This window comes from Brachyhypopomus gauderio, chromosome 12 (genome assembly GCF_052324685.1).
Source record: "Brachyhypopomus gauderio isolate BG-103 chromosome 12, BGAUD_0.2, whole genome shotgun sequence".
NCBI lineage: Eukaryota > Metazoa > Chordata > Actinopteri > Gymnotiformes > Hypopomidae > Brachyhypopomus > Brachyhypopomus gauderio.
Genome location: NC_135222.1, coordinates 3,080,145 through 3,104,381, shown reverse-complemented (window position 1 = coordinate 3,104,381; position 24,237 = coordinate 3,080,145). Strand labels below are relative to the sequence as shown.

The 24,237-nt window shown below is 48.9% G+C and overlaps 1 protein-coding gene across 1 annotated transcript in view; it reads left to right on the top strand.

Annotated features, from left to right (window-relative positions):
- The first annotated feature begins 650 nt into the window (after positions 1 to 650).
- The window catches only part of LOC143528643 (DNA-directed RNA polymerase, mitochondrial-like), a 38,250-nt gene continuing 14,663 nt past the window's right edge, over positions 651 to 24,237 (top strand). Inside the window, exons 1-15 of the mRNA XM_077024438.1 lie at positions 651 to 870; positions 1,410 to 1,496; positions 1,924 to 2,705; positions 2,853 to 2,989; positions 5,590 to 5,776; positions 7,708 to 7,857; positions 8,607 to 8,774; positions 8,881 to 9,051; positions 9,141 to 9,392; positions 10,807 to 11,598; positions 11,847 to 11,969; positions 12,579 to 12,701; positions 14,442 to 14,621; positions 15,481 to 15,567; positions 16,320 to 16,433. Coding sequence (XP_076880553.1) covers positions 729 to 870; positions 1,410 to 1,496; positions 1,924 to 2,705; positions 2,853 to 2,989; positions 5,590 to 5,776; positions 7,708 to 7,857; positions 8,607 to 8,774; positions 8,881 to 9,051; positions 9,141 to 9,392; positions 10,807 to 11,598; positions 11,847 to 11,969; positions 12,579 to 12,701; positions 14,442 to 14,621; positions 15,481 to 15,567; positions 16,320 to 16,433 — 3,495 coding nt within the window. The 5' untranslated portion in view covers positions 651 to 728. The remainder of the gene's footprint in view (positions 871 to 1,409; positions 1,497 to 1,923; positions 2,706 to 2,852; positions 2,990 to 5,589; positions 5,777 to 7,707; positions 7,858 to 8,606; positions 8,775 to 8,880; positions 9,052 to 9,140; positions 9,393 to 10,806; positions 11,599 to 11,846; positions 11,970 to 12,578; positions 12,702 to 14,441; positions 14,622 to 15,480; positions 15,568 to 16,319; positions 16,434 to 24,237) is intronic.

Below are 24,237 nucleotides of genomic sequence, written 5' to 3'. Positions count from 1 at the left end.
TCAGTTTCCTTCATAAACAACAAAAGCTATTTCTATAAGGTAAAAAAAACACCTGCACTTTTATATGTAAACTATTATACAAGTTCAAGTTTATGTCAAGATATTTTTTAAATAGTCCATTTTACACTGAAGACAACAATAAATATATTATACAAAACATTTTTAAACACATGTTTTTTTATCCGTATCCTTGCTGTGTGAGGTAGTCTACCGAAAGAAGACTACGTGATGTAAAATTGTATTTATCGATATTTAATGTGGTGACCCTGACCAGAGCTGATTTTTGCAATTTCTCCTACATTATTATTATTATCATTATTATTTTTACAAACGCCAACAACTAAATAAAGTGTAAGAGGGTTTAACTCTTGTTTAGACCTCGTAGTTGTTGTGTGTATTGGGCCTTGTTGGAGAACACTGCCACCTACAGGCGAACGACGAATTCGGTCGGCGCGAGCCTTTTACCCCTACTCGTTTTTACCCATTCAGTCTTTAAAACTATAAAAGCAAAATAAATGCAGCTACACAAAAAGACGAATCTCTTTAAAAAAAAGCCAGCAGCTTAGTAAAAGCTAATCGTTGCATTGTTGTGACTCGATATATCTTTTATCTTCTACTAGTCCTGTGTTTTAATGATCGAGGTCGACTAGTCGAGTCTGAAGAAAAATGGCCGCCTGCAGAGAGGGATAATGCGGTTGTTGTGAGCTATTAACGATAACTATGTCAAAATGTCACTTTTAAGACTGTGTGCCTTTCCTAAATATTTGACGGGTAGGTTTATTATTGAAATAAATGTTGGGCACTTAGTAAATGTCGACGGTTGCCATCGCTGCCTCCGAATCCGCAATAACTACAAAAGAAGAATTCAAGGTAAAATTAGTTATCTTCTGGTTTCATACACACAGTATCTTACCGGTACGAGCCTTTCACATTGACCTTCAGGTACGGTAATAAGATATTAGCTAAAGCTTATTAATACCATTTGAGAACGAAGCACATAATGTCTATATTACACAATGTTACTGTTACTGTAATGCCTGGACGAATTTGACATTTCCTGCCCTTTTCATTGCTGACTGGCACCGGGCTCACGCAAAGTTGATATTCTGTATATCTGAGTTAGCGTTACTAAATGTGCAGCAGTTTCCCTCCAAACGTGATGTAGAATCGTTATAACACTGTAATTTCTAGTGCAACCTGGTTTAAGCTCTGCACATTCTGTGAAAGTTTTGAACACTTTCATCTCTTGATTGCAATATATTTTTTATCAACAAAAGTTATGTTGAGTGAAATGAAACGGTTTGTATGACTTAAAGTACATTGAAGAGGATGGGAATCCTGAGTCCTAGAGGCACAATCGACTTGTTCATTACGTTTTGTACATCATTCTTTTGTTTTACTTTTCTCAGACAACCCATGGACAACATGTCGAAGACACTACTCAGCAATCTCAAGAAAGGAAGATGGAAATAACCGATTGTATCAGTTGTTGGATGGTATTATTCTCACCTTTTTCTTCTATGAAGCATCTAATAATAGTATTTATTAGCAGACACGTATGCAATATTTATATCCTTGGTATTTACACATGCCTTTGTTGATCTTATAGATCATGAGGTATATTAACTTAGAGCATATCATACTGTCTGTTTTACGTGTAACATTAAATGTGCAATTAATATTTCTTTCAGTTTTAATAATCCTGTATATTTCTAGACCATTGGACTAGTGAATAAGACGTAGTTTTGTGTGATTATTTTTATATCTGTTAATTGAAGTTAACATTGATGACCTACAATTCGTGAAAGTAATTTTATGGTTTGAGATAGAGGTATGGCTTCTTTATTATATTGTGTATGTTTGCGCTGTAGTTTTCTAGGATTTTGGAGATTTACTGTTTTTTAAATGTTTTTTGTATTAAAGTTCTTGATGCCCGGATGCAACAGTTACAGTCTGATGCTGTGTTAGATCCAAAACATTCGAAGGTGGAATTTATCAGGGTGCTGCCAGGTGAAAAGGGCGTCTGTCATGATCAAAGTCAAAAGACAACATCAACAGCAAAAGCAGAAAAACCTAAAGCTGGTCAGTCCAGTAAAAAAACGATCGCTACAGACAATCCGTCCTCCAAAATCCCAAACAGCCGCTGGTTTGAGAAACTCAAGCGAGAGAAGTGGAATAAAAGTAGAATAAAGAAGCAATCCTCTCTTCAGCAGAAGCTCTCTGACAAAGTAGACGCCTCAAAAGTCAGCAAAGGCAGTCTGATGCTTCCTGGAACCTCTAAAAAGACCGTCTCAACTGGCAAGAAGCGTGATCCAGTACCTGAACCTGGACATGCAGCTTCCCGAGCCTCTTTAACATCACGCTCCAAACTCCAAAACCCAAATGTCTCTACAATAGCCACGAGTGTGGCCAACACCAACGCGAAGGAGTTTTCTCGAGAGACGGAGCTGGATGAAGTCGAAGAGCTTGACCAGTCTGGGAGTCGGTGGCCGGCAGCGGGCTCCGAGAGACTTCTGGAGGACAGGGACGGCAACCACTACAGCAAGGCGCAGCTGGATGTGCGTGCCTACCTGGAGGCGTGCGTGTTCACGGGGGACATGGAGCGGGCTCAGTTCTGCCTGCTCCACAACCACCGGAACCTCACCAAGCGCAAGACGCTCTCCATCGGCGCCTACAACACCGTCATGAGGATGTGGGCCAAGAAGGTGAGGTCCTTCGTCTTCCGTCCTTTTTCTTTATTGTTTTACTTATGCTTCTTTTCATAAACAAGGCCTTTATGAAAGGGGCAAATCGTTTGATCCACGTTATCGTTTCATCCCCTTCTAACCCTTCTTCTGCACCATGTGCTGCAGGGCTCGCTGAGTCAGATTAGCCGCTTATTCAACCTGCTGGAGGAGGCGGGGCTTAAGCCCAACGTGGCGTCGTACAGCGCCGCCCTGGAGTGCATGGGCCGCAGGAAGACGGCGTGCCCCCCCGAGATCATCAACAGGTAATCCGGATCGGCTGCCTCGTGCGTTAATCCCAAGCACGCCGTGTACTGGATCAGAATAATTCTGATGTCTCTGGCTGTTGTCCTAATTAATAACACTTAGCGATCAAATTTTTTTAATCCTTTTTTCTCCCACAAATAAAAGTAAATTACATTTTCATCAAACTTTGCTATATGCATATATTAAGTGTTCATAAAGAAGGCTGTTAATTCTTGAATATGTACACATACACTTTTTTTGCCTATATTTGGTCTCCCTCTTCAGTGATGAGCAGTAGTCTGTGAACACAGAGGGGTCCACTGTTGGGGTGAGGGAGACATTTTCAAAACATTAGGATTGCGTGTGCAGACGTGCACATGAAACAGGAACTTTGTGAATGGGAATCAAATCTTCCTTAAGGTAATTAGGCTGTAATTTGCTCAGTTTGATCTGTTCTTGACACAGCGTGAGGAACTGCAGTCTTATTCTTATTGCTCATGAACACAGAGAGAGAGAACCAGACATGGAGAGAGAGATCCAGACTCTCAGAATCCTGTGAGCCAACAGATTTATAGGTTATGCTGCGTGCCTCCAGGGGGCAGTATTTCTCTGATCTATTTCTACAACGTTGGAATGATTCTAGTCCAAAATAAATAAATAAATAAATAAGGCCTTCCAAGCCTGCAGATGTGCCTCTACTAAGAGAATTCTTGCTGGATTTGTATGTAAGCATCTTTCAAGCTTCTGATGACCTATCTGCAAGCTTGTCCATGAAGCAGTCCTTTCACATTCCAAAGATACGTGGAGGTAGCTTCTTCATGGTTTATTTCACACTCTGCTCTTCTTCCTAAGGGAAGGTGCGACAGTGAGTTCTTCACAGTCTCCATCACATTTAGACAGTTGCTTGAACAAAGCCTAGTTCAAAACCTCTAGCTTTTTACTGGACTCTCTCCGGCGGTTACACTGCTCACCTCCCTCTTCTCAAGAGCGCTGAAATTGGACTCTGTTTTCTTCGTTAATGTCCTAACGGTGATGTACTCTCTTCTCCAGACAGTATACATTTAAATCGTTTAATGCATGTGGGTCCAGGGTTATTTTTACACCCCGAGCAAAACCTGGAGTCCCATGTATCGAGTGTCTGGGAAGAATCAGACTTGTTGCCACATATCAAATGTGTCCTAGAACGTGTCCTAGAAAGAAAAAAAAAAATCAAAAATGCACGCTTTTCTGGAGCCATAATAGCGCTGTAGGCCTCTGTGATGCCGCACCCCGGGACCCGTCAGAAACCGTGTCGGGGGGGGGGGTGGCCGCCCGATGGTCTCTGCAGGCAGCAGGCAGGTTCTGAAGGTGACTGCTAGGCCTCTGCCCACAGAGCCGGCGGGCAGGGGGGGAACCGGTACGGGTTGGGAGGCCGGGGGAGGTTGGCTAGACCATCGATTGTTGTAAGGCAATAGCAGTGACATTGTTGTGCTGCGGGTGGCTCACGGGTGATTTATCTCCCTCACTCTCCGCCATTACTGTTCTGGGTGCGGGCCTGTCTCTCTGGGCCTCTGTTATACCTCACATCTGTCCAGCAGGTGCAGTTCTGTCTTTCCTACACTCACCGGACTATCTCTGTTCTCTCTCTCTCTCTCTCTCTCTCTCTCTCTCTCTCTCTCTCTCCCTCCCCCCACCCCCTCTCTCATATTTTCCTCTTACCTTTCCTTCTTGCTCTCTATTTACCGAGTCTTCTCTCCTCTATCAGGCATGACCACACAAAGATAACAGCTCTCCGTCTCATCGTGCGTGACAGGGAGATGTGGGCGGAGTGTGGCACTTATCAAATGAACGTGACACACTGATGATAGCCCCCCCCCACTGTGTAGCCTGTCAGCTGCATTTGAAACCATTCCAGGGCTCCCGTATAAATGCCCAAGATTTAAACTCTACCATCCTCACTGAATCTAGCAGACAGACACACAGAGTAGAGGAATGCCTCTCTTTCCGAGTCCGTGCCCCTCCCTATGTCCATGCAGCTGCCTGTTCCCTCGCGGGCCACTAGAGGGAGCTAACCCTCCACCAGCTCCGCGCCAGTAGAAGCCTGTTGCTTTGGAAACAGCCAAACGGCTACAGCATTGTCAGACGTGCAGCACCGCGGTCCAGCCTCTCCCTTAAGCCTGCGGGCAGGGGAGCGGTCCCCACGGCCCACGGCTCGCAGTTTATCGCAGAAAGATTTACGAGCCTGCTAAGCTTCTTGTGGCCTTGTCTCCGCTTTTGCCCAAATGTGGACTGGCAGAACTGCCCCCCCCCCCCCCACACCCCCCCGCCCCGCTGAACGTATTCCAGCTCGCCAGGTCTCACACCTGCATCGCTCTGCTGAAAGGTCACAAGGGCGGCGAGCAGCTTTCGAAAGCTTTCCGCGTTCCTTCCGTGTCTGCCGCTGCGCCAGACAGCCGCTCCAGTGTGAGAGTGCGATCGTTCTGAGTGTGATCACTCACACCCAACCTGCTGATTTTGTCTGTGCTTTTTTTATTTGAAAGCGAGACAGACCCCAACACTCTGAAACCCCCCCCTGGCAGAGGACCCCCCCCCCCCCCCCCCCCCCCCCCCCCACTTCACCCTTTGCTCCTCTTGTGCGCAGGTGTCTACAGCAGATGGAGAAGGATGAACTGAGCGTGGACGACATCTTCCAGCAGTGCGTCTTTCGTCAGGACGAGAGGGAGGTGGTGCTGAAGGCCGTCCGTGTGGTCCAGCCCGACTACGAGCCCCGCCCGGCCCCCGAGAGCCCTCTCTGTGACCTGCCCCTGCTGAAGGACTTCTACACCCAGGTAGCCGACCAGACAGCGGCTCCTGTCCTGTCCTGTCCTTTTTCCCGCTCTTTTGTCCTCCGTCCCATTAGTCCCATTAGTCCGTCACCAGTGGACGACCCTTAAACCGGCCGTGCCGTTTCCATTTCCCAGCCCTCCTCAAGCAGACAGCAGTGAAGGCGAATTCATTTGGGTCACGTTTACAGAAGGCGTGACCGACGGCGGTGTTTTGGGGCCCGCAGGCCGAGCCACAACAGGACCCGGTTTTTATGAACGAGGAGCCCTCACGCGCGGGGCTATTTTAACCGCGGGAACCGCACCTGCCGGGCGCCCGCGCCCCCCTTTTCCTCTCCGCTGATTCATGACCCGCTGTCCCGCCCCAGCCTGCGCTGTCCACGCTCACCACCGCAGGCGGGGACGTGGGACCGAGCCGCCGCCATAGCAACAAGCTCGTGTCCTGGAAAACGGCAGGAAGTGGGGCGAGAGGACATCCCGCTCACTAAAGCCGGGATTCGCCACGGCTCCCGACTCGGGTCGGCGCTCGGCGTGGTCTGGGGGTTCCAGGCTTCCAGAAAGAAGATCTGGAGCGGCCGTGATTTGCTAGCGTGCTGCTGGAGTCGTGTCAGCGCCACACGGTTGCCGTGTGGTTGCCGTGGCGTCTGCCGCGGGCCAGAAACGCAGACGTCTGCAGCCGGCCAGCTTTGTGGATTCGCTGCTGCTGTGTTTTTCTGGTAACGTGAAGCAATATTTTGCATTGCAGGCTAATCACAGTTTTTACTTGATGTTTTACTTCACGCTCTGCACACTGTCAGAGGGAGAGAGGGAGAGAGAGAGAGAGGGAGGGAGAGAGGGAGGGAGAGAGATGAGAGAGAGAGAGGAGAGAAAGAAAATGTCTCAGCTATCATTTGCATGTATGCTGCAGAGCTATACTCCTGTACTGACACACACACACACACACACACACACACACACACATGCAAAGGTTTTTCTCCACATTTGTGCCTTTCTCATGCGGTATTGAAGCAGGTCTCCCGGCTGAATTGATCTACACTATTGGAGCTTGAGCCCCACTGTACACTGTAGTTATTTATATATATATATATATATATATATATATATATATATATATATATATATATATATATATATATATATATATATAATATCAGTGTGTGTATACACACCCCCATTACAGTAATAAATTCAGTCTTCTCCAGCCATAAAGGCCGTATTACCATTAAAGCGTGGCACCCCTGGTCAGACGCCTCCTTTGATGTCGTATTCACGTCCGGCTGCTTCCCGTCTGGACCCCTGCCGAGCAGCTCAGGGGAGCACCGGACCGAGACCCGGACTGGGCTCGCTGAAGCTCATTCAGTAGGATCGGGCCGGGAGAGGAACTGCAGGAGCATAATCAGCAGTGTTAACTGCACTTTAATCAGCAGTGTTAACTGCACTTTAATTAGCAGTTAACTGCACTTTAATCAGCAGTTAACTGCACTTTAATCAGCAGTTAACTGCACTTTAATCAACAGTGTTAACTGCACTTTAATCAGCAGTTAACTGCACTTTAATCAGCAGTTAACTGCACTTTAATCAGCAGTGTTAACTGCACTTTAATCAGCAGTGTTAACTGCAGTTTAATTGGGCGCGCGGTCTGGCGCATACCCAACTGTCTCGTCCGTTTGTTGGACAGTCGATGCTGCCCTGCGCCTTAAACGCCACACACAGAGTGATGTCATGCAGCTGATTTGCTGTTCTGAGGTTAGTTGATGCTGGGACGTATATTTGCGTGCGCTTGTTTTGTTCGTTGTCTTGGACTGTTGATCTGAGTCGCTTTAATTCTTTGTGCCGGATGAATATAAATCGATGCCGTTGCAAGAGAGTTTGAAGGAACCACAGAACTCCGCCCCACCGTCGACCTCTGCTGACCTTTGACCCCGTGTGTCTTTCAGAGGGAAGGAAGCAGATATCCTAAACTGGACTTCAGCCTGCAGGAGCTACGGGAGCGTTTTTGCCGTCAGCTAGCCATGGAGCAGGCCAACACCGTCACCATCAACTCCGTGGAGGCCATCAAGCCTGTTACGGAACACATGGCCAGGATGGTGTGTACCTCGTCTTCACCCACAACCACTGGCAGGAGGGTGGGCTTGAGGACTTGTCTGGGGGGGTCGCATTCACGCTCTCCTGAATATCTTAATCTGGATTAAATCTTAACCCGGCTTAAATCTATTGAACCACAATTTAGGATCAGTACAAAACAATAAGCAGGCTGCTGTACGTTATTATATCAGAGTACCTTTATTGTTATACAAAGAGGTCAACACAGTGATATTAAGTTCGTAAATTTTTCTTTATATCAGACATAAGGCACTGAAGTCATCCAACGGTCCCTAAACCGTTAGATTAACCTCAGACGTTTCGGGCCTGTGCATCCATTTTAAGAGAGCAGATATTACTACAGATTCCCTGAGGTCCTCTGTGGCATTTACACCGTCGGTCCGCTCTGCCTGTGGATCAGAGCGCCGGGACGGGTCCCTGTAGGTCTGCCGGCATTTACGGCAGCTACACCGGAATGTTGATGTCTCTCAGTGCGTCTCCACATGTGCTGCAAGTGTCACCTTAGGACGGCGAAGCCTGGTCCGTCAGCGCCGTGTCCTCTGACTGTCCTGCGTTGCGGGTCGGCGAGCGGCTGAACTTCGTCCCCTCCTTCACTCAGATTACCGCACCTCTTGACTTAGTCCTCACTTCTGGCCCTAGCAGAATTTTCTTTTTTTTTTTACTTTAAATGTACGATTGATACATTCACACACACCTCCCCCCTAACTGCTCTATCTCGCCCCCTGCTGGGCAGAGGAAGCTGCTGGCGGAACAGCGCGGGCACTGGCACAGGGTTTTGCACCAGGCGCTCCGGGAGAGCAAACTGGTTCTGAGCAGGAGCAACCAGAGGAGCGGCCGGACGAACATCTACCCCTTCCTGTGCGTCCTGCGCGACGAGGACTACGTCAACATCATGCTTCAGGTACGCGCTCGCGCCGGGCTGGTGTGGTGTGGTGGTGGAGCCCGTGGTGGCGACAGTGATGTAGGTGCAGTCTTAACTCCATCGTCCCGCCGATGGCGGTGTTCAGGGCTTGGCCAACCTGCCACCCAGCGGAGAGTCCCTGCTCATCATGGCTAAGGAACTGGGAACCAGGGTCTCCAACATCTACTGCATCCGGCAGAAGAGCCACAACCAGATGGTGGAGAAACTGAGCAGCATCTACAAGTCGCACGCCGAACTGCTCGCTAAAGACACACAGGTGCCCAACCTCCAGATGAAAACTGGCTACAAAGCTACATATGTGATGAATTATGTAAATGTCTTATGTAAATTCCTCTGCCATCACAGGGCAGCAGCGTCTTGCCTCGAGAGCATTGGAGAAGCCTGGAGGCGGAGAGAAGGGAAGGCCCCTCCCTCCTGAGTGATGACACGCCCTGGCCTCACATGCTGGTCATCCATTTAGGCAGCTTCCTCGTGGACATGATGGTGCGTGAGCTGAAAGTCCCCAAAGACGTCCTCCACCACGTCCTCCACCCGGGCACGGAGCGCAAACTCATCCCCGTGCTGTACCACATGTACGCCTTCCGCAGCAACCGGCAGGTAAGCTCCGTATCTCGGCCCGGAGAGAGCACGGGGGGCTTCTCCAGACACTCGGGCCGGCTTAACCGCCCCGGGGAGAAATAAGAGAGAAATTGATAGCTCCTGACTGGAACCCTCTGGAAGCGAGCTGATGTAACGTCGGCCATAAAGTAAATGGAGCGGATCCGTACCCCAGCGTACGAGATTCGAAATAAAACGATGACTGCGAGATTCATTCGCAGAACGTTGGCTTCGGTTTGGAAGTACGTACGTCTTTACCGGGCGAACCGTGCAGCGTGGTAGGAAGCACGAGCCACTTGACATCTCATTTCAGTAGATCATAGGTAATTGGGCAGATTAACATAATCTCCAGTAAAAGTGCTGCGTTCAGTCCTGCGTGGCAGACCGCGGACCCTCCACCTCTCCCGGCAGCCCTGGTCCTCTGGTCTTGGTTCCCAGCTCTCAGCTGCACGTGTTTGTATGAGTGATGGGACCGTTTTCCTGCAGCACCATGCACAAGAGGAAGAGGAAGACTAATGGACCTGAAGCTAATCCCTTTTTTACTGTCTTCTTAATTGGCCGGGTGATTTACTGCCCCAGGATTTTGCATATATCAGAGTCTGACTGTAAGTGTGTGTCAGGGGTGGGAGAGGAGACCAGAGTTGGGGGACAGGCTCCCTTTGCCCGCTGGGCTCCAGACACCCTGTAGGTCGGACGCAGGCCTCCTCCGCGGCCTTTGAGGCTGGCGTGGGGTGGCACTACCTCCACTGAGGTTGCAGATGGTGCTCGCAGCGGGGAGGAGCCCCGTCCCGAGGCCCGGGTCGACCTGGCACGGCGCCATGAGCCCACCGCTGTTGAGATTTCGTAATAGGAAGTAATAGGTGAAAACGACTGATATTTTTAGTGGTGACGCAGGAGTAGCTTTACATCTTTAAAAAAATGAAAAAATGATGAGGGCTCTTGGTGGTATTTGAAAGATGAAACTTGGGAAACAGATTTTCCTTCATTGCTCCTTAAGGTACCCTTCATCATTGTCAAGATCCTCACCGCTCAATGAACTCTATGAATGTATAGTGAAGGCAACGTCATCTTTCCCCTGGTCTGTACAGGATGGAGCAGCTTTGCAGAATCCTTCTTGGCTCTAGTGGTGGAACAACTTGTCTTACTATGAACACAAGCGTGTTTTAGCTTTATGGAGTAGTTGATCAAGCTGTCATACATAATTACGTCTGTCGTTAGCCAGACACTCGTCTATACGGTAGCTTGTTTCAGTTTTGCTCAGCTGTAAAATCATCTGAAAGCTACAGGAAAGAGGCGGTATTTACTGTCTGGCTGTCATTCCGTTTATGAAGAGTAAGAGAAGTCAGTGGTCTCATTCTCTTCTCGCTCTGGTTTGGTCTCACTGCTTTTGCTCACTGCCACGTGTCTCTTCTAGATTGGCTTTATCAAGCCTCACCCCATCCTGACACAAATGCAGATGGAAGCCATGGAAACCAAGCTGACCTTTGACTCCTACGTGATGCCCATGCTGTGCCCGCCCGTGCCGTGGACGTCGGTGAAAAGCGGCTCCTACCTGCTCACGCCCACCAGGCTGATGCGCACGGTGGAGGGCGCCGTCCAGCACCAGCTGCTGCTGGAGAAGGTCCAGGACGAGAACCTTCACGGCGTCCTGGACGCGCTCAACCAGCTGGGCAACTGTGCCTGGAGGATCAACAAGCCCCTGCTGGACATCATCATCGGCGTCTTCAACGACAAGGGCAGCGAGAAGCTGGACGTTCCTCCGCCGCTGTCCGAGGCGCCCGAGGTGCCACGCTTCGACCCGCACGACCCGTACCTCACGCCGTCGGAGAAGAGCCATCTGAAGCGCTCGGCGGCCCAGGCCAAGAAGCGTCTGGCCGAGATGCACAGCCTCCGCATGGATGCGCTCTACAAGCTGTCCATTGCCAACCACGTGAGGGACGAGGTCTTCTGGTTCCCCCACAACATGGACTTCCGCGGCCGCACCTACCCTTGCCCCCCGTACTTCAACCACCTGGGCAGCGACGTGACCCGGGCCATCCTGCTGTTCGCCGAGGGGAAGCCCCTGGGCGTCAAAGGCCTCGATTGGATGAAGATCCACCTGGTGAACCTCACAGGCCTGAAGAAGAGCAGCTCATTGGCCGGGAGGCTGGAGTACGCCAACAGCATCATGGAGGAGGTCCTGGACTCAGCAGACAACCCTTTCACAGTGAGTGACACCCTTCCTCACCTTGAATACAATGCGAAATGCTTAGCTATCCTGTGTGAAGCATCTTTTGTCCAAAATAATTGCATGTTATAGACTAGATTTAAAATGGATGGAGTAAATCATTTTCCTCTCAGGCTATAAAGAAAATAACCAGAACCTGGTTTCCGTGTAATTGGCAGTCGATATCGAGGCCCTGAAAGAGCGTTCAGTGGCACGCCTGAAGATTCCAGTGGTGTATTGTGTTACAGGGCAGGAAGTGGTGGATGAATGCTGATGAGCCTTGGCAAACTCTGGCCTGCTGTATGGAAATAGCAAACGCCACCAGATCACCAGACCACACCAAATTCATCTCCCATTTCCCTGTCCATCAGGTACTGAATGATGCGTGTTGGAAGCGTCGGCTTCGAGTGTGTGTGTGTGTGTGTGTGTGTGTGTGTGTGTGTGTGTGTGTGTGTGTGTGTGTGTGTGTGTGTGTGTGTGTGTGTGTGTGTGTGTGTGTGTGTGTGTGTGTGTACTCCAGGTCTGATCTTGGGTCTGCCACACCACCACAATTTGTCTCTCTTTAGATTCAATTTGACACCCCATTAAATCTTGATGGTGTGACTGGCTGGGTTTCCATTACCATGTGTCCAGCTGTTGCACATCAGAGAGAGAGTAGCTGCTCTTCATTGTCATTAATCGTCTTTTTTGTGTTATATTTTTATGTTATGTTTATGTTGTGCTTTAGACATATCCTAGTAAGTTATGAGAGTGTTTATTTAAAAACAAGGCTGTTAAGTTGGCATTAATAAACCACGCTATCATTATCTCTTGGCTTTTGTGTAGTTATTGATTACCATTTATTAGACCAGAATCTCATTCTCATTTACTTTTAATTATACTCATTTCTACCCATCACTCTTTCTATCTCTCTGTTTTTTGTCTTCTCTGTCTCTGTTTCCCTCTCTCTCTCTCTCTCTTTCGCTCTCTCTCTGAGTCAGGATGGTTCTTGCAATGGCCTCCAGCATTATGCAGCCCTGGGCCGGGATGTGATTGGTGCCACATCGGTCAATCTGATGCCCTGTGAAGTGCCTCAGGATGTCTATAGTGGTGTAGCTCAGCAGGTAAGCAAGAACAGACCCCCAGCAGGTGATCGTGTACAGACCCCCAGCAGGTGATTGTGTACAGACCCCCAGCAGGTGATCGTGTACAGACCCCCAGCAGGTGATCGTGTACAGACCCCCAGCAGGTGATCGAGTACAGACCCCCACCAGGTGATCGTGTACAGACCCCCACCAGGTGATCGTGTACAGACCCCCACCAGGTGATCGTGTACAGACCCCCACCAGGTGATCATGTACAGACCCCCACCAGGTGATCGTGTACAGACCCCCACCAGGTGATCGTGTACAGACCCCCACCAGGTGATCGTGTACAGACCCCCAGCAGGTGATCGTGTACAGACCCCCAGCAGGTGATCGAGTACAGACCCCCAGCAGGTGATCGTGTACAGACCCCCAGCAGGTGATCGTGTACAGACCCCCACCAGGTGATCGTGTACAGACCCCCAGCAGGTGATCGTGTACAGACCCCCAGCAGGTGATCGAGTACAGACCCCCACCAGGTGATCGTGTACAGACCCCCACCAGGTGATCGTGTACAGACCCCCAGCAGGTGATCGTGTACAGACCCCCAGCAGGTGATCGAGTACAGACCCCCAGCAGGTGATCGTGTACAGACCCCCAGCAGGTGATCGTGTACAGACCCCCACCAGGTGATCGTGTACAGACCCCCACCAGGTGATCGTGCACAGACCCCCAGCAGGTGATCGAGTACAGACCCCCAGCAGGTGATCGTGTACAGACCCCCAGCAGGTGATCGTGTACAGACCCCCACCAGGTGATCATGTACAGACCCCCACCAGGTGATCGTGCACAGACCCCCAGCAGGTGATCGAGTACAGACCCCCAGCAGGTGATCGTGTACAGACCCCCACCAGGTGATCATGTACAGACCCCCACCAGGTGATCGTGCACAGACCCCCAGCAGGTGATCGTGTACAGACCCCCAGCAGGTGATCGAGTACAGACCCCCACCAGGTGTGTCATTAAGCAGCTGTATCAGAGTCGAGTCTAAACACAGACTCCTTGTTCCAGGGCTGCTGTGACTTTCTGAACATACCAGCTATGTCTAAAGATGCTGTTCTTTTGTCCATGTACGCCATTGTTTAATGAAGGCCCTCTTCGCTCTTAAGATGGAGCTGTTTTTGCCATTAGTGTGGGATCGTTTAAGTTATTTTTCCCAAGTGGACTGACACCTATATTATGACAACCCTTCAAATCCTTCACAAAAGGTTACTGCTGCCTTTAACTGGGTTGTATTCTGTCTATATTGTTGTTGTTGTCATGGTGACCGGTGTCGGCCAGAGGAGGATGGGTTCCCCCCCTGAGTCTTGGTTCCTCTCAAGGTTTCTTCCTCATGCAAAACTAGGGAGTTTTTCCTTGCCACTGTCGCCTTTGGCTTGCTCACTGGGGGCTAGGACTCGGCACTTGTAAAGCTGCTTTGTGACAACAACTGTTGTAAAAAGCGCTATATAAATAAAATTTGATTGATTTGATTTGTATTTATTTTTTAAATAAAGCAAAAGGAAAATGTTGTAGCCTTGTTAATATGCATACTGAGTATTAACACAAACAAAGCTAAAAATGATTTGTCACCTATTCTGTCAACTATGTGGAGCAAGCAAATAAGGTTTAAGGAGAGTATAAAAATGAGTATAAGAATGTTCTCCAGTGGATCCACCATGAGGAAGAGGGCCTGTCTGGCCGAGACTGACGCTGGAGGGGTTGGTGTGTGGTCCACAGGTGGAGGACTTCCGGGCTCAGGATGCTGCCAAGGGCCTGAAGATCGCACAGGTGCTGGAGGGCTTCATCAGCAGGAAGGTGGTGAAGCAGACGGTCATGACGGTGGTGTACGGCGTCACGCGCTTCGGGGGTCGCTTGCAGATCGAAAAACGCCTCAAGGAGATCGACGACTTCCCCAAGGTAAGAGCTCAGTCAGGGACGTGATCGCTGTGCTGAAAAATTAAAAACACGTTATTGGCGCTCGGTAGAGAAAGTCATGTCGGCATCTTAACCGACACCTCAGGACTGAAACGGTTGTGTCTCGTTTCAGAAATATAAGCTGATCTGGCTCCATTATGATTCCTGTTCTTGTTACTTCAGTGTAATCGTGATTCTTCTGCCTTCTTCTCCACATCTAGTTGTACTTTCCACCTGCCATCACATTTGCTGCTTTTAACAAGTGTTAGAAAGTCTGTGAGAGAGAAACTACCTCTTTTCCCTATTGTGTTCTTCTTTGGATAAACAAACTTCGTCAGCAGTGAAGGAGCATATAATTATCACCTTTACAGAGACAGCGATAGAGGTGTGTGTATAAGATTAGAGCGGACATTTATGTGTATGTGTGAAAGATTAGCGTGTATGATTCTGTGTGTGTGTGTGTTCATGAATGTGAGAAACCGTCCTGTTTGTTCAGCAGGTGGGTGGGTGGGTGGGTGGGTGGTGTGTGTGTGTGTGTGTGTGTGTGTGTGTGTGTGTGTGTGTGTGTGTGTGTGTGTGTGTGTGTGTGTGTGTGTGTGTGTGTGTGTGTGTGTGTTGTCAGTAGCAGCTGGATACCACTAGGACGTCTGTGAGCTAATATGTCCCTAGGGTGCTAGCGGAGTTTCCCTGGGTCCTCCGGGCGGGGGAGCTGGCCAACCTAAACGCCTGAGCCCGAGGTCCCGCCTCTTGCATTTCTGAAGCGATCCGACGCCTCTCACCCGGGCCTGCTGTACAACCACACACGTTCTAGTCCCCCCACCTTTGTGGCTCGTGTGCCAACACTGCTGTTTTCCCACCGCAGGAGTACGTGTGGGACGCCTCTCACTACCTGGTCCAGCAGGTCTTCAGCAGCCTGAAGGAGATGTTTACTGGCACAAGAGAAATCCAGGTACTGCCAAAAGTAGAGAGATTTTTATGTTTCACTCTTGTAAATACACTGGATTGCTTTGTTATGTGGGTTCCTGAAGCACCGGTAGTTTTCTGGCTTTGCACCTGCCTGGTGCTTGTAGTGAAACACAGCCCAGGAGGAAATGGAAAGTTCTAGGGCCCGCTCCATCTTCCTGGAGAGTCTCGGCTGCACAGAGCCATTCTGAAAAATACCCCCATGTTGCACTCAGACGCCTCCTGTCTGCCTAAATGGGTCAGGTCTGAAAATGCGTACCGAAAAAAAAAAAAAAAGAAATCTAGTGAGCTGAACCAGAGAGAAGAAATAGCGAGGTGTGGGGAGAGGCAGTTTGTCTTGCCTTTAATCTCCCGCGGCTGACGGATGGCGTGCGGGTGGAGTGGGTGGTGGGTAAGTGGGGCAGAGGGAGGAGAGGCACAGGGGAGCCTCCTGACGGATGAGGCCTCCACCAGGCCCAAGGCTGCAGGCTCGCGGCACGTGGAGGAATTCATCTCCTCGGCAGGAAGTCCTCCGGGGCCCGAAAAGGGAAGGTGAGCTGGCGCGCCAGGCGTGCGGTGGGGGGGGGTGTCACTGTTGCTCCGAATCAGCAGGTCCCCCCCGAGGAGCAACAGATGGGCCCTTTCGCCAGGACGCTGGGCGTCCCGGTGGAGCTGGAACACCAGGAGGGGGGGGGGGGGGGGGGGGACGGACGCTGGCGTGTCGGGGCGGCGCTGACGCCTTTGCACGTGTGCCCGCAGGACTGGCTGACGGAGAGCGCCAGGCTTATCGCGAAGTCCGGCAGCACGGTGGAGTGGGTGACCCCGCTGGGCCTGCCCATCGTCCAGCCGTACCACCGCATGAGGAACCACGTGGTGAGTGAGGGCGGGAGCGCTGGAGGTCAGGGGTCGTCCTGCTCTGTTCACGCACCCTTTGGGGTTAAACTTCTAAAGGGTCTGAAGTTTCAACGCTTCAGCGCCGCAGAATTTCAAGAGTGTTGTTAATTAGCGTGAGGTTAGATTCTTCAGATGTAAGATGCAGAGATGATAAATGACTGTCTGACTTCCTGGAGAGAAACGACAGCACTAGAAGCTAAACTCTGGCTGCTGGATGTCCCCTTCATTTCTGTTCCTCTACACTCCTGATACATTCAGAGTTACGTACATCGTTAGTTAGAATACTCACTTAAATCGTCTTTATTGGGGCGTGTCGTCTGCTGAGACCGAAGTCTCATTTTCAGTGAGTTTTGCATCTAGTGGAGAATGCTTCAATACAAAATACAAGGAGCAACTCAAAACACAAACACACCAACGTAGAATTTATATAGAATTTACAGCTTAGTATGTGCATCTGTTATTGCAAAACCTAATATACACATTACAACGTTTTAAAATATCCAAATCTCCCAAATACATCCCACATCCCAGTTTTAACACATCTCTCTGTACAAGCTACATCTGACAACCTAAACCCCTCCCCACATCATGACATTCGGTCGGATTATCAAGGTTTGTGACATTACCAATGCACAGCAGCTTTAATCATATACACATTCGGAAACAAGGAACATTACAAGAAGGTCATAGTCAGGTGGAGTGGATTTTTGCACTCAATTACAATTTGATTTCAGTTTAGCTATGGATGGATTTAACTACGTAGTGTGGTTAAATCCAGATTCAACGTGCATGAAACGACACATCTGGGTGAGAAAAATGCACAAAAATGTTAAGCTGTCCAGTGTTCATTTTCAGACCCTGCATGGTTTAGGATGTAAAGCTGTGTATGTTGTTAATCACATGACCAAATGTGGGAGACAGGCCCATCCCTGTAGGACATTTGTGTCCTACCAGCGAGGACATTCTTCTAGTCATTGTAGTTGACAATGCAAACAGTTTATCATCATGTGTGAGAATCTTATAATGGTCATTAAATGAAACTTAAGCTTGAACATCATTAGGCTTTAAAAGCCTTTTAATGCGTGGTAAGAAGAGCAAGCCCAGTCGGTTCTGTGGCTGGAGACGCTACTGGATCATGGCTGGGGCTTCTGCCGCTGGCAGAGGTCCAGTGCTCTCAGCAGAGCAGCAAAAGACAAATGTTGTTCAACGGGACTGGGCTGGGTGGGTTTGTGCGGGGCTGACCTGGAGCTGCTGACAGCGGGGCGAGGGCGGGGCGAGGGCGGAGCGAGGGCGGGGCGAGGGCATCGGTGGTCTGTATTGCATGGGGCTAAGGGGAGGAGTCTGAGTGCATTGGGCACTGCTCCCTCCAGCAGGGAGCAGCTGGCTTTTCAGCAGAGCTTGCAGCAGCACGGCAGCCTTTGGATCAGGGGTTTTTTGAGCGGAGGAACGTGAGGTCCGACCCTTTAGCCGTCTGGTACTGCGCGGTGTGCAGTTTAAACTGAATGCACAGACAAAACAAGAAATGCCTCAGCCTTTAGTACTGCCATTTTCTGGAGCTGGCCTGTTTGTGTGTGTGTGTGTGTGTGTGTGTGTGTGTGTGTGTGTGTGTGTGTTTAATGGGGTTGGGACGGTTGTTTTTATGAGGAGTTGGTCAAACAGGACAGCATCTAGCTGGCTTCTTAAAAAAAACACCCACTGCACTACATGGTCTTCACTGCAGCACGCTTGTTACAAACTGTCCTACGGCTGTGCAGAGGCAGTTGAGAGGGCAGTGTAACTTGAGCGGGACGTCCTGATTACCTCAAAGGAGCGAGTGGTATGCAGGCCCCGCATCATTGCGCGGCACAGTGTGTGGTGTGAAAGGGGTTACAGCGGTTCTTAGATTGGACTCTGTGTGTGTGTGTGTGTGTGTGTGTGTGTGTGTGTGTGTGTGTGTGTGTGTGTGTGTGTGTGTGTGTGTGTGTGTGAGAGAGAGTGTGTGTGTGAGAGAGTGTGTGTGTGAGAGTGTGTGTGTGAGAGTGTGTGTGTGAGAGTGTGTGTGAGAGTGTGTGTGAGAGTGTGTGAGTGTGTGTGTGTGTGTGTGTGTGTGTGTGTGTGTGTGTGTGTGTGTGTGTGTGTGTGTGTCTGTGTGTGTATATGTGTGAGTGTGTGTGTGTGTGTGTGTGTGTATGTGTGTGATAACGCCGAGACCACAGGTGTTCACATAATGTGGTAGGACACCCTTGCGACCCCTTTGAAGCTCCTCTGTGCTCTCAGACGTGTCTTGAAAGAGCCAGGAGATCCACCACTTTCTGCCCAGTTATGCCGTCATGGTGCTCATCTGCAGGATTCATGGTCTCTAGCCTTCAATATTCAACAGCACAGTAACCTACATATTTGTATTTTTGATACATTTAAGGCAAGCAATTATGAGAAATGTGACAACAAATATGTTTTTCCCTGAGGCATACAATAAAGTTTGCCACGTGTGCAATAAAGTGCTATTAAAAATGGAGAAATAGTCCACTTAATGTTGCTAGAAATCCCAAAGTGATAACTAGAATCAAAAAGAGCTAGTGGACATCGGGCCATGCTCATTTGGGTGGCTGTTCTCGGGAGCTGTCCGAGTCTGAGCAGCGTGGAGAGGACACGCGTCTCCACTGTCCAGTGGCCCGCAGAGAGGGGGATGCTGACTGTCTCACCCGCTGCGTTCATTTGGAGACTTCACACGTAAGCGTCTGCTAGCGTGCGTGAGGGCGTTTGCTCTGAAGCGTAGCCACTGGGCTGCACTTGAGCAACTTGCCAAGAATCATAACTCGGCCCTCTGATTTCAGGTCATTACGTTTTATCGGACATTTATGGAATTTTTGATGAGGGCCCCCATTAATCTGCCAGCCGTGCGTTCCCATGAATTCTTCAGCACAGCGTTTGATCCCAGAGTCGAGCAGGAGCACCAGACACTGCGGCCACACCCATCTCTGCTGCAGATTTAGGGGAGATGTTTGCGTTTCTTCTGTTCATTTACATTCACATTTGCATTCACATGTACGGCATACACGCATGCTTTTATCCAGAGCGACTTACAAAAGTGCTTTGTCATCTACTCAGAGAATGCATTCTAACCAGTACAATGGGTTGGAGTCCATTTAGCCCGGTTTTAGAGGAAGTCTGTTTTAGAATGTCACACTATGCACTCCTATTTTTAGAATAGTGTTTAAGTCTACCATTATCTTCATTCTTGTGGGGGTTCTTAGTTATTGGAGATTTTGACTCTCGCAGGATATGGATGTAGTTCACTCACCGCCCACTTTATTAGCATCTGTCCAACTGCTCATTAACGCAAATGTCGAATCAGCCAATCACATGGCAGCAACTCAATGCATTTAGGCATGTACACATGGCCAAGACGATCTGCTGCAGTTCAAACTGAGTATCAAAAAGGGGAAGAAAGGTGATTTAAGTGACTTTGAACGTGGCATGGTTGTTGATCTGAGTATTTCAGAAACTGCTGATTCACTGGGATTTTCATGCACAACCATCTCTAGGGTTTACAGAGAATGGTCAGAAAAAGAGAAAATATCCAGTGAGCGTCAGTTCTGTGGGTGCAAATGCCTTGTTGATGCCAAAGGTCAGAGGAGAATGGCCAGACTGGTTTGAGACAGATTGGTCGTTACAACCGAGGCATGCAGAAGAGCATCTTTAATGCTCAACACGTCGAACCTTGAGGTGGATGGGCTACAGCAGCAGAAGACCACACCAGGTGTCACTCCTGTCAGCTAAGAACAGGAAACTGAGGCTACAATTCACACAGGCTCACCAAAATTGGACAATAGAAGATTGGAAAAACGTTGCCTTGTCTGATGAGTCTCGATCTTAATCACCAGATCTCAATCCAATAGAGCACCTTTGGGATGTAGTGGAACAGGAGATTCACATCATGGATGTGCAGCTGACAAATCTGCAGCAACTGTGTGATGCTATCATGTCAATATGGACCAGACTCTTTGGGGAATGTTTCCAGTACCTTGTTGAATCTATGACATGAAGGATTAAGGCAGTTCTGAAGGCAAAAGGAGGTCCAACCCGGTACTAGCATTCGTACCTAATAATGTGGCCGGAGAGTGTATGCTGTTATTATATTGCAACACATTGCGATTGTGTTGGGCTTTGCAGTATATTAAAAACAGTGGTCAGTTCTTGATGTGACATGGTTAACAATGGTTCTGGATTAACTGGGCCAAATTATTGTTTTGTTTTGATGTGATAGTGTGAACAGAACACCCATGGAACACTCATCTGGAATGTCTGAGATTGTTCCAGAACCAGGTACACACACGCTGGTTCGAATGAGTGATTGGTTTGGAGGCTCATTTGTGAAGTGCAGATGTAAGAAGTGTCTGTCAGCTTGACACCTTCTCTACGTGGCAACAATAATGGCAAGCTGAGCTTTACATGAGTTCTGTGGGAGCTTTACATGAGCTTTACATGAGCCTTACGTGAGCTTAAAGTGCTTTGAGTGAGGCCGTTGAGCAACTGAATGTAGTGTCAAATTGTTCACCGTTCAGCATCTCCACTGTGGATATGTTAAAACATTCCTGATCAGATTTCAGCTGCAACAGAAACATAAAGGGAATTTGAATTCTAACATTACTTGGCTTTGAAAATGTAACACAGATTATGCAGATGGCAGGACGTTCCATATATTTGTACTTGTGCTGGAGAGGTGGGTCGTTTCTCTAGTCAACATCCAAAAAAATCCCTTACCTTGATCTACTGCGTCCACTACACAAGGTCTGTTAATCAACTGAGTCTGGTGCCGCTTCGTGTCGTGATATATTATGTCCCCCAGCTACCTGTTACCCAACATTGGTTCCTATACACCGAACACGCACCATGCCTGGTTAGCCTTACACACAGCAGTAACCTCCACACCCCGTTCGTCCTGTGCAGGTGCACAGTGCAGTCAAAGATCAAGGCTGCAATAGTAATACATCTGCCATTGTATGTGTCAGCTGGGCTCCGCCCATCACTCTGGTTTTAATTCTGGGGGGGTGTAAAGAGATGTTTGGTGTGCTTGCTTATAGGGCGTCAGCAGCGACCCCCTATGACATGCTAACCAGATTAATGTAGCAAAGCGATTAATCACCACAGGGCCCCAACTCCACTTCTGTGTTCCAGCCTGAAAGTTAGTCCATTGCGGCTTAACCCTGATTCATTCCCATTAGCTTTTGGTCTGGGATTTTGAAAAGCGTCCTTCAAAACCACAGTGTAGTAAAAAGAAATTCAAGAGCAAAGATGATCAACTGTGGTGTTTTTCTATGTTTCTGGTCGTCTTCAGATGGTCTGGTGATTGGTTTATGTCTGCGTTTGTGGCATCTGTCCAGCTAGGCAAGCAGACGTCATTCTGCACGGGCCTGTCTCTAGCACTGCCGCTCCCAGTAACATGCCTTCACCCAGTGACCGTGCACTCCAGTACGCTCATGGTCTCTGCTCAACACCAGTGTGGTTAAACCACTGGCTGCCACTCTCAGCACATAGCAGTGAGTGTCCTCAGCAAGTTTGCTTTTCTGCATAAATCCACAGACACGATACGGAAGGCAACGCAATGTCAGCAGAGACTTGTGCATGAACAAAACCTTCTTTTTTTTTTGCAGCCTCCTGAACGTGCACTCACACGGTATTTGGTTAGCAGAGGCAGGGAGCGGCCCGCTCACGGTCACTGGGTTCTTGTGCCCTGCCACCTGGATGGATGCCCTGCGCATCCTCTCTCCCTGTAGCTGCATGAATTTTTTATGTCCGACAAACGCAATTGCAAACTTTAACGCAGCCCTAAAAACGCAGCGGCCGTTGCTGTGAACAGCAGGCCCGCTTTAAATGCATTCATGGAAATGTATGGTTCGGGGGGCGGGCGGGGCCGTTCTTGCCGAGGTCATTTTGCTCTTCTAAGTCGGCTCCAATACATCATGGGCCGTGGGTTCCACAGGAAATGATCAGGAGGAAGGGAGGACAAGAACTTCATGTCAGTACAGTAAATAAACACATTAAGCTGGGGCTGAGATCGGCTGCATTTAATCAAGACGTTGTCACGTCCCTGCTGCTGGAGGAGAACACATTACTTTGGGGGATATACATCAGTGAGGCCAACTAATGTACCGTTAATCATTTTCGGAGTTCCATCGGTGAGGTTTTCCGTGCGGTATATATGTATGCGTACGTCTCCATTCCAAAGTTTGTTTATGTGCGTAACGAAGTTTTCAAACCACTGAAGTACTTACTGTATCCCTGGAAAAAGATGTAATTACCTCAGAGTGCTGCTGTGTATGCAGGCTGCTACGTTGCGATGCTACTCTAACATCCATGAGGATCAAGGCTGCTTGTCTCGGACATCCTCGTCCCACTAATTGGCTGAGGTTCACGTTTTGTCCTGAGGTGTCAAGCAGATCAAAACGCACCAATCGGTTGGTCAGCATCTGCCACCTTTAATGTTCAGGATCTTTCTGGCTCCGTGAGCCATGGCGATGCAGCATTACATTGAACTGGGGACGGGAGGCTCTGTTGTTCTGTGGGTCGAGCTGATGAATGCGGTGGACGTGTCAAGGACGCCCCCCTGAGGAACAAGGCGAGGTGACTGGAGTCATGCGGGTCGTCTCTCCTGGGGGGCGCTAAATAATTAGCTGGTGTTGTAGCTAATCTCCTGAGGCTGTGACAGCAGCAATCAATAAAGGAGACGGCACCTTAGTGGGGTCACGGGACGAGTGGTCTGTGCGGTGCTTGTTTTTGACTGTTACATGAGCGTAGCTCAAAAGTTTTGGGATTGCAGAACTTTGAGTTTAAGGCATATGTGATTTAACAGTTTAATCAAGTATAAGGCAACTACATGAACTAAATAACTGTGTAAAATATTCCTTCTGTTTTTTAAGTGATTTTTACAAGTAGAAGTTCAGGGTCCCCATCTGTATTTTTAAAATTAGATTTTACGTGGAGTGTCGTTAACGCTGTGGGCGTGGTAAAATATTAACTTAAAGGATCGCAAACACAACCCCACAACCACAGCATTAGAGACCTCTGTTCACAGCACTCATTGGCTGGTGTGCATGCATCATTTAATGTGCAAGTTTATCAATCAATCAATCAAAGTTTATTTGTATAGCGCTTTTAACAACTCAAGTCAAGTTTAGGCTACCTACTGCCGCTCACTTAAGTCTTATAGTGACTAAAAGGTTAATTCTTCCATTTTTTGCCTGCAAAGGTGCACACATGGCAGCCAGTGCTCGGAATATATGACCTATTGTTCCTGTTTAAGGATTTTTGTGTTTCTGTGATAAATCGCTGTGACCTTCACAGTGGCACGGGACACACTTCTTGCGGAGAGCTCCCCGCACCTTCACAACCCTGCTCCTAATGACTCCTCCACAGGCCACACTCTTTAGAAACAGGTCCCCCACATTCAAGGTTTGGGGGTCATCGTATTTCGTTCTGTATTTCCGTAACAGAAACCTTAATGTTATGTAAATGTAGGCAAGATGTAGCTCCCGAGTAAATCCGCTGGGAGGAGGGATGCCTGGACAATGTTTGGTGTATTTATTTTTATTTTCCCCTTTTTTGAGACCGTTCTGTCAAAGCCTGTGCTCTTAGCTCAGAGAGCCTGGTTTAGAATAGCGAGAGGGCTGCAGTAAGACTGGGAGAAGCACCACAGTGTCTACTCCAACCACACTCTCTAACCCTACTCCCTTTAGAACGAGTTCCTCAGGACCACAGTGTCTACTCCAACCACACTCTCTAACCCTACTCCCTTTAGAACGAG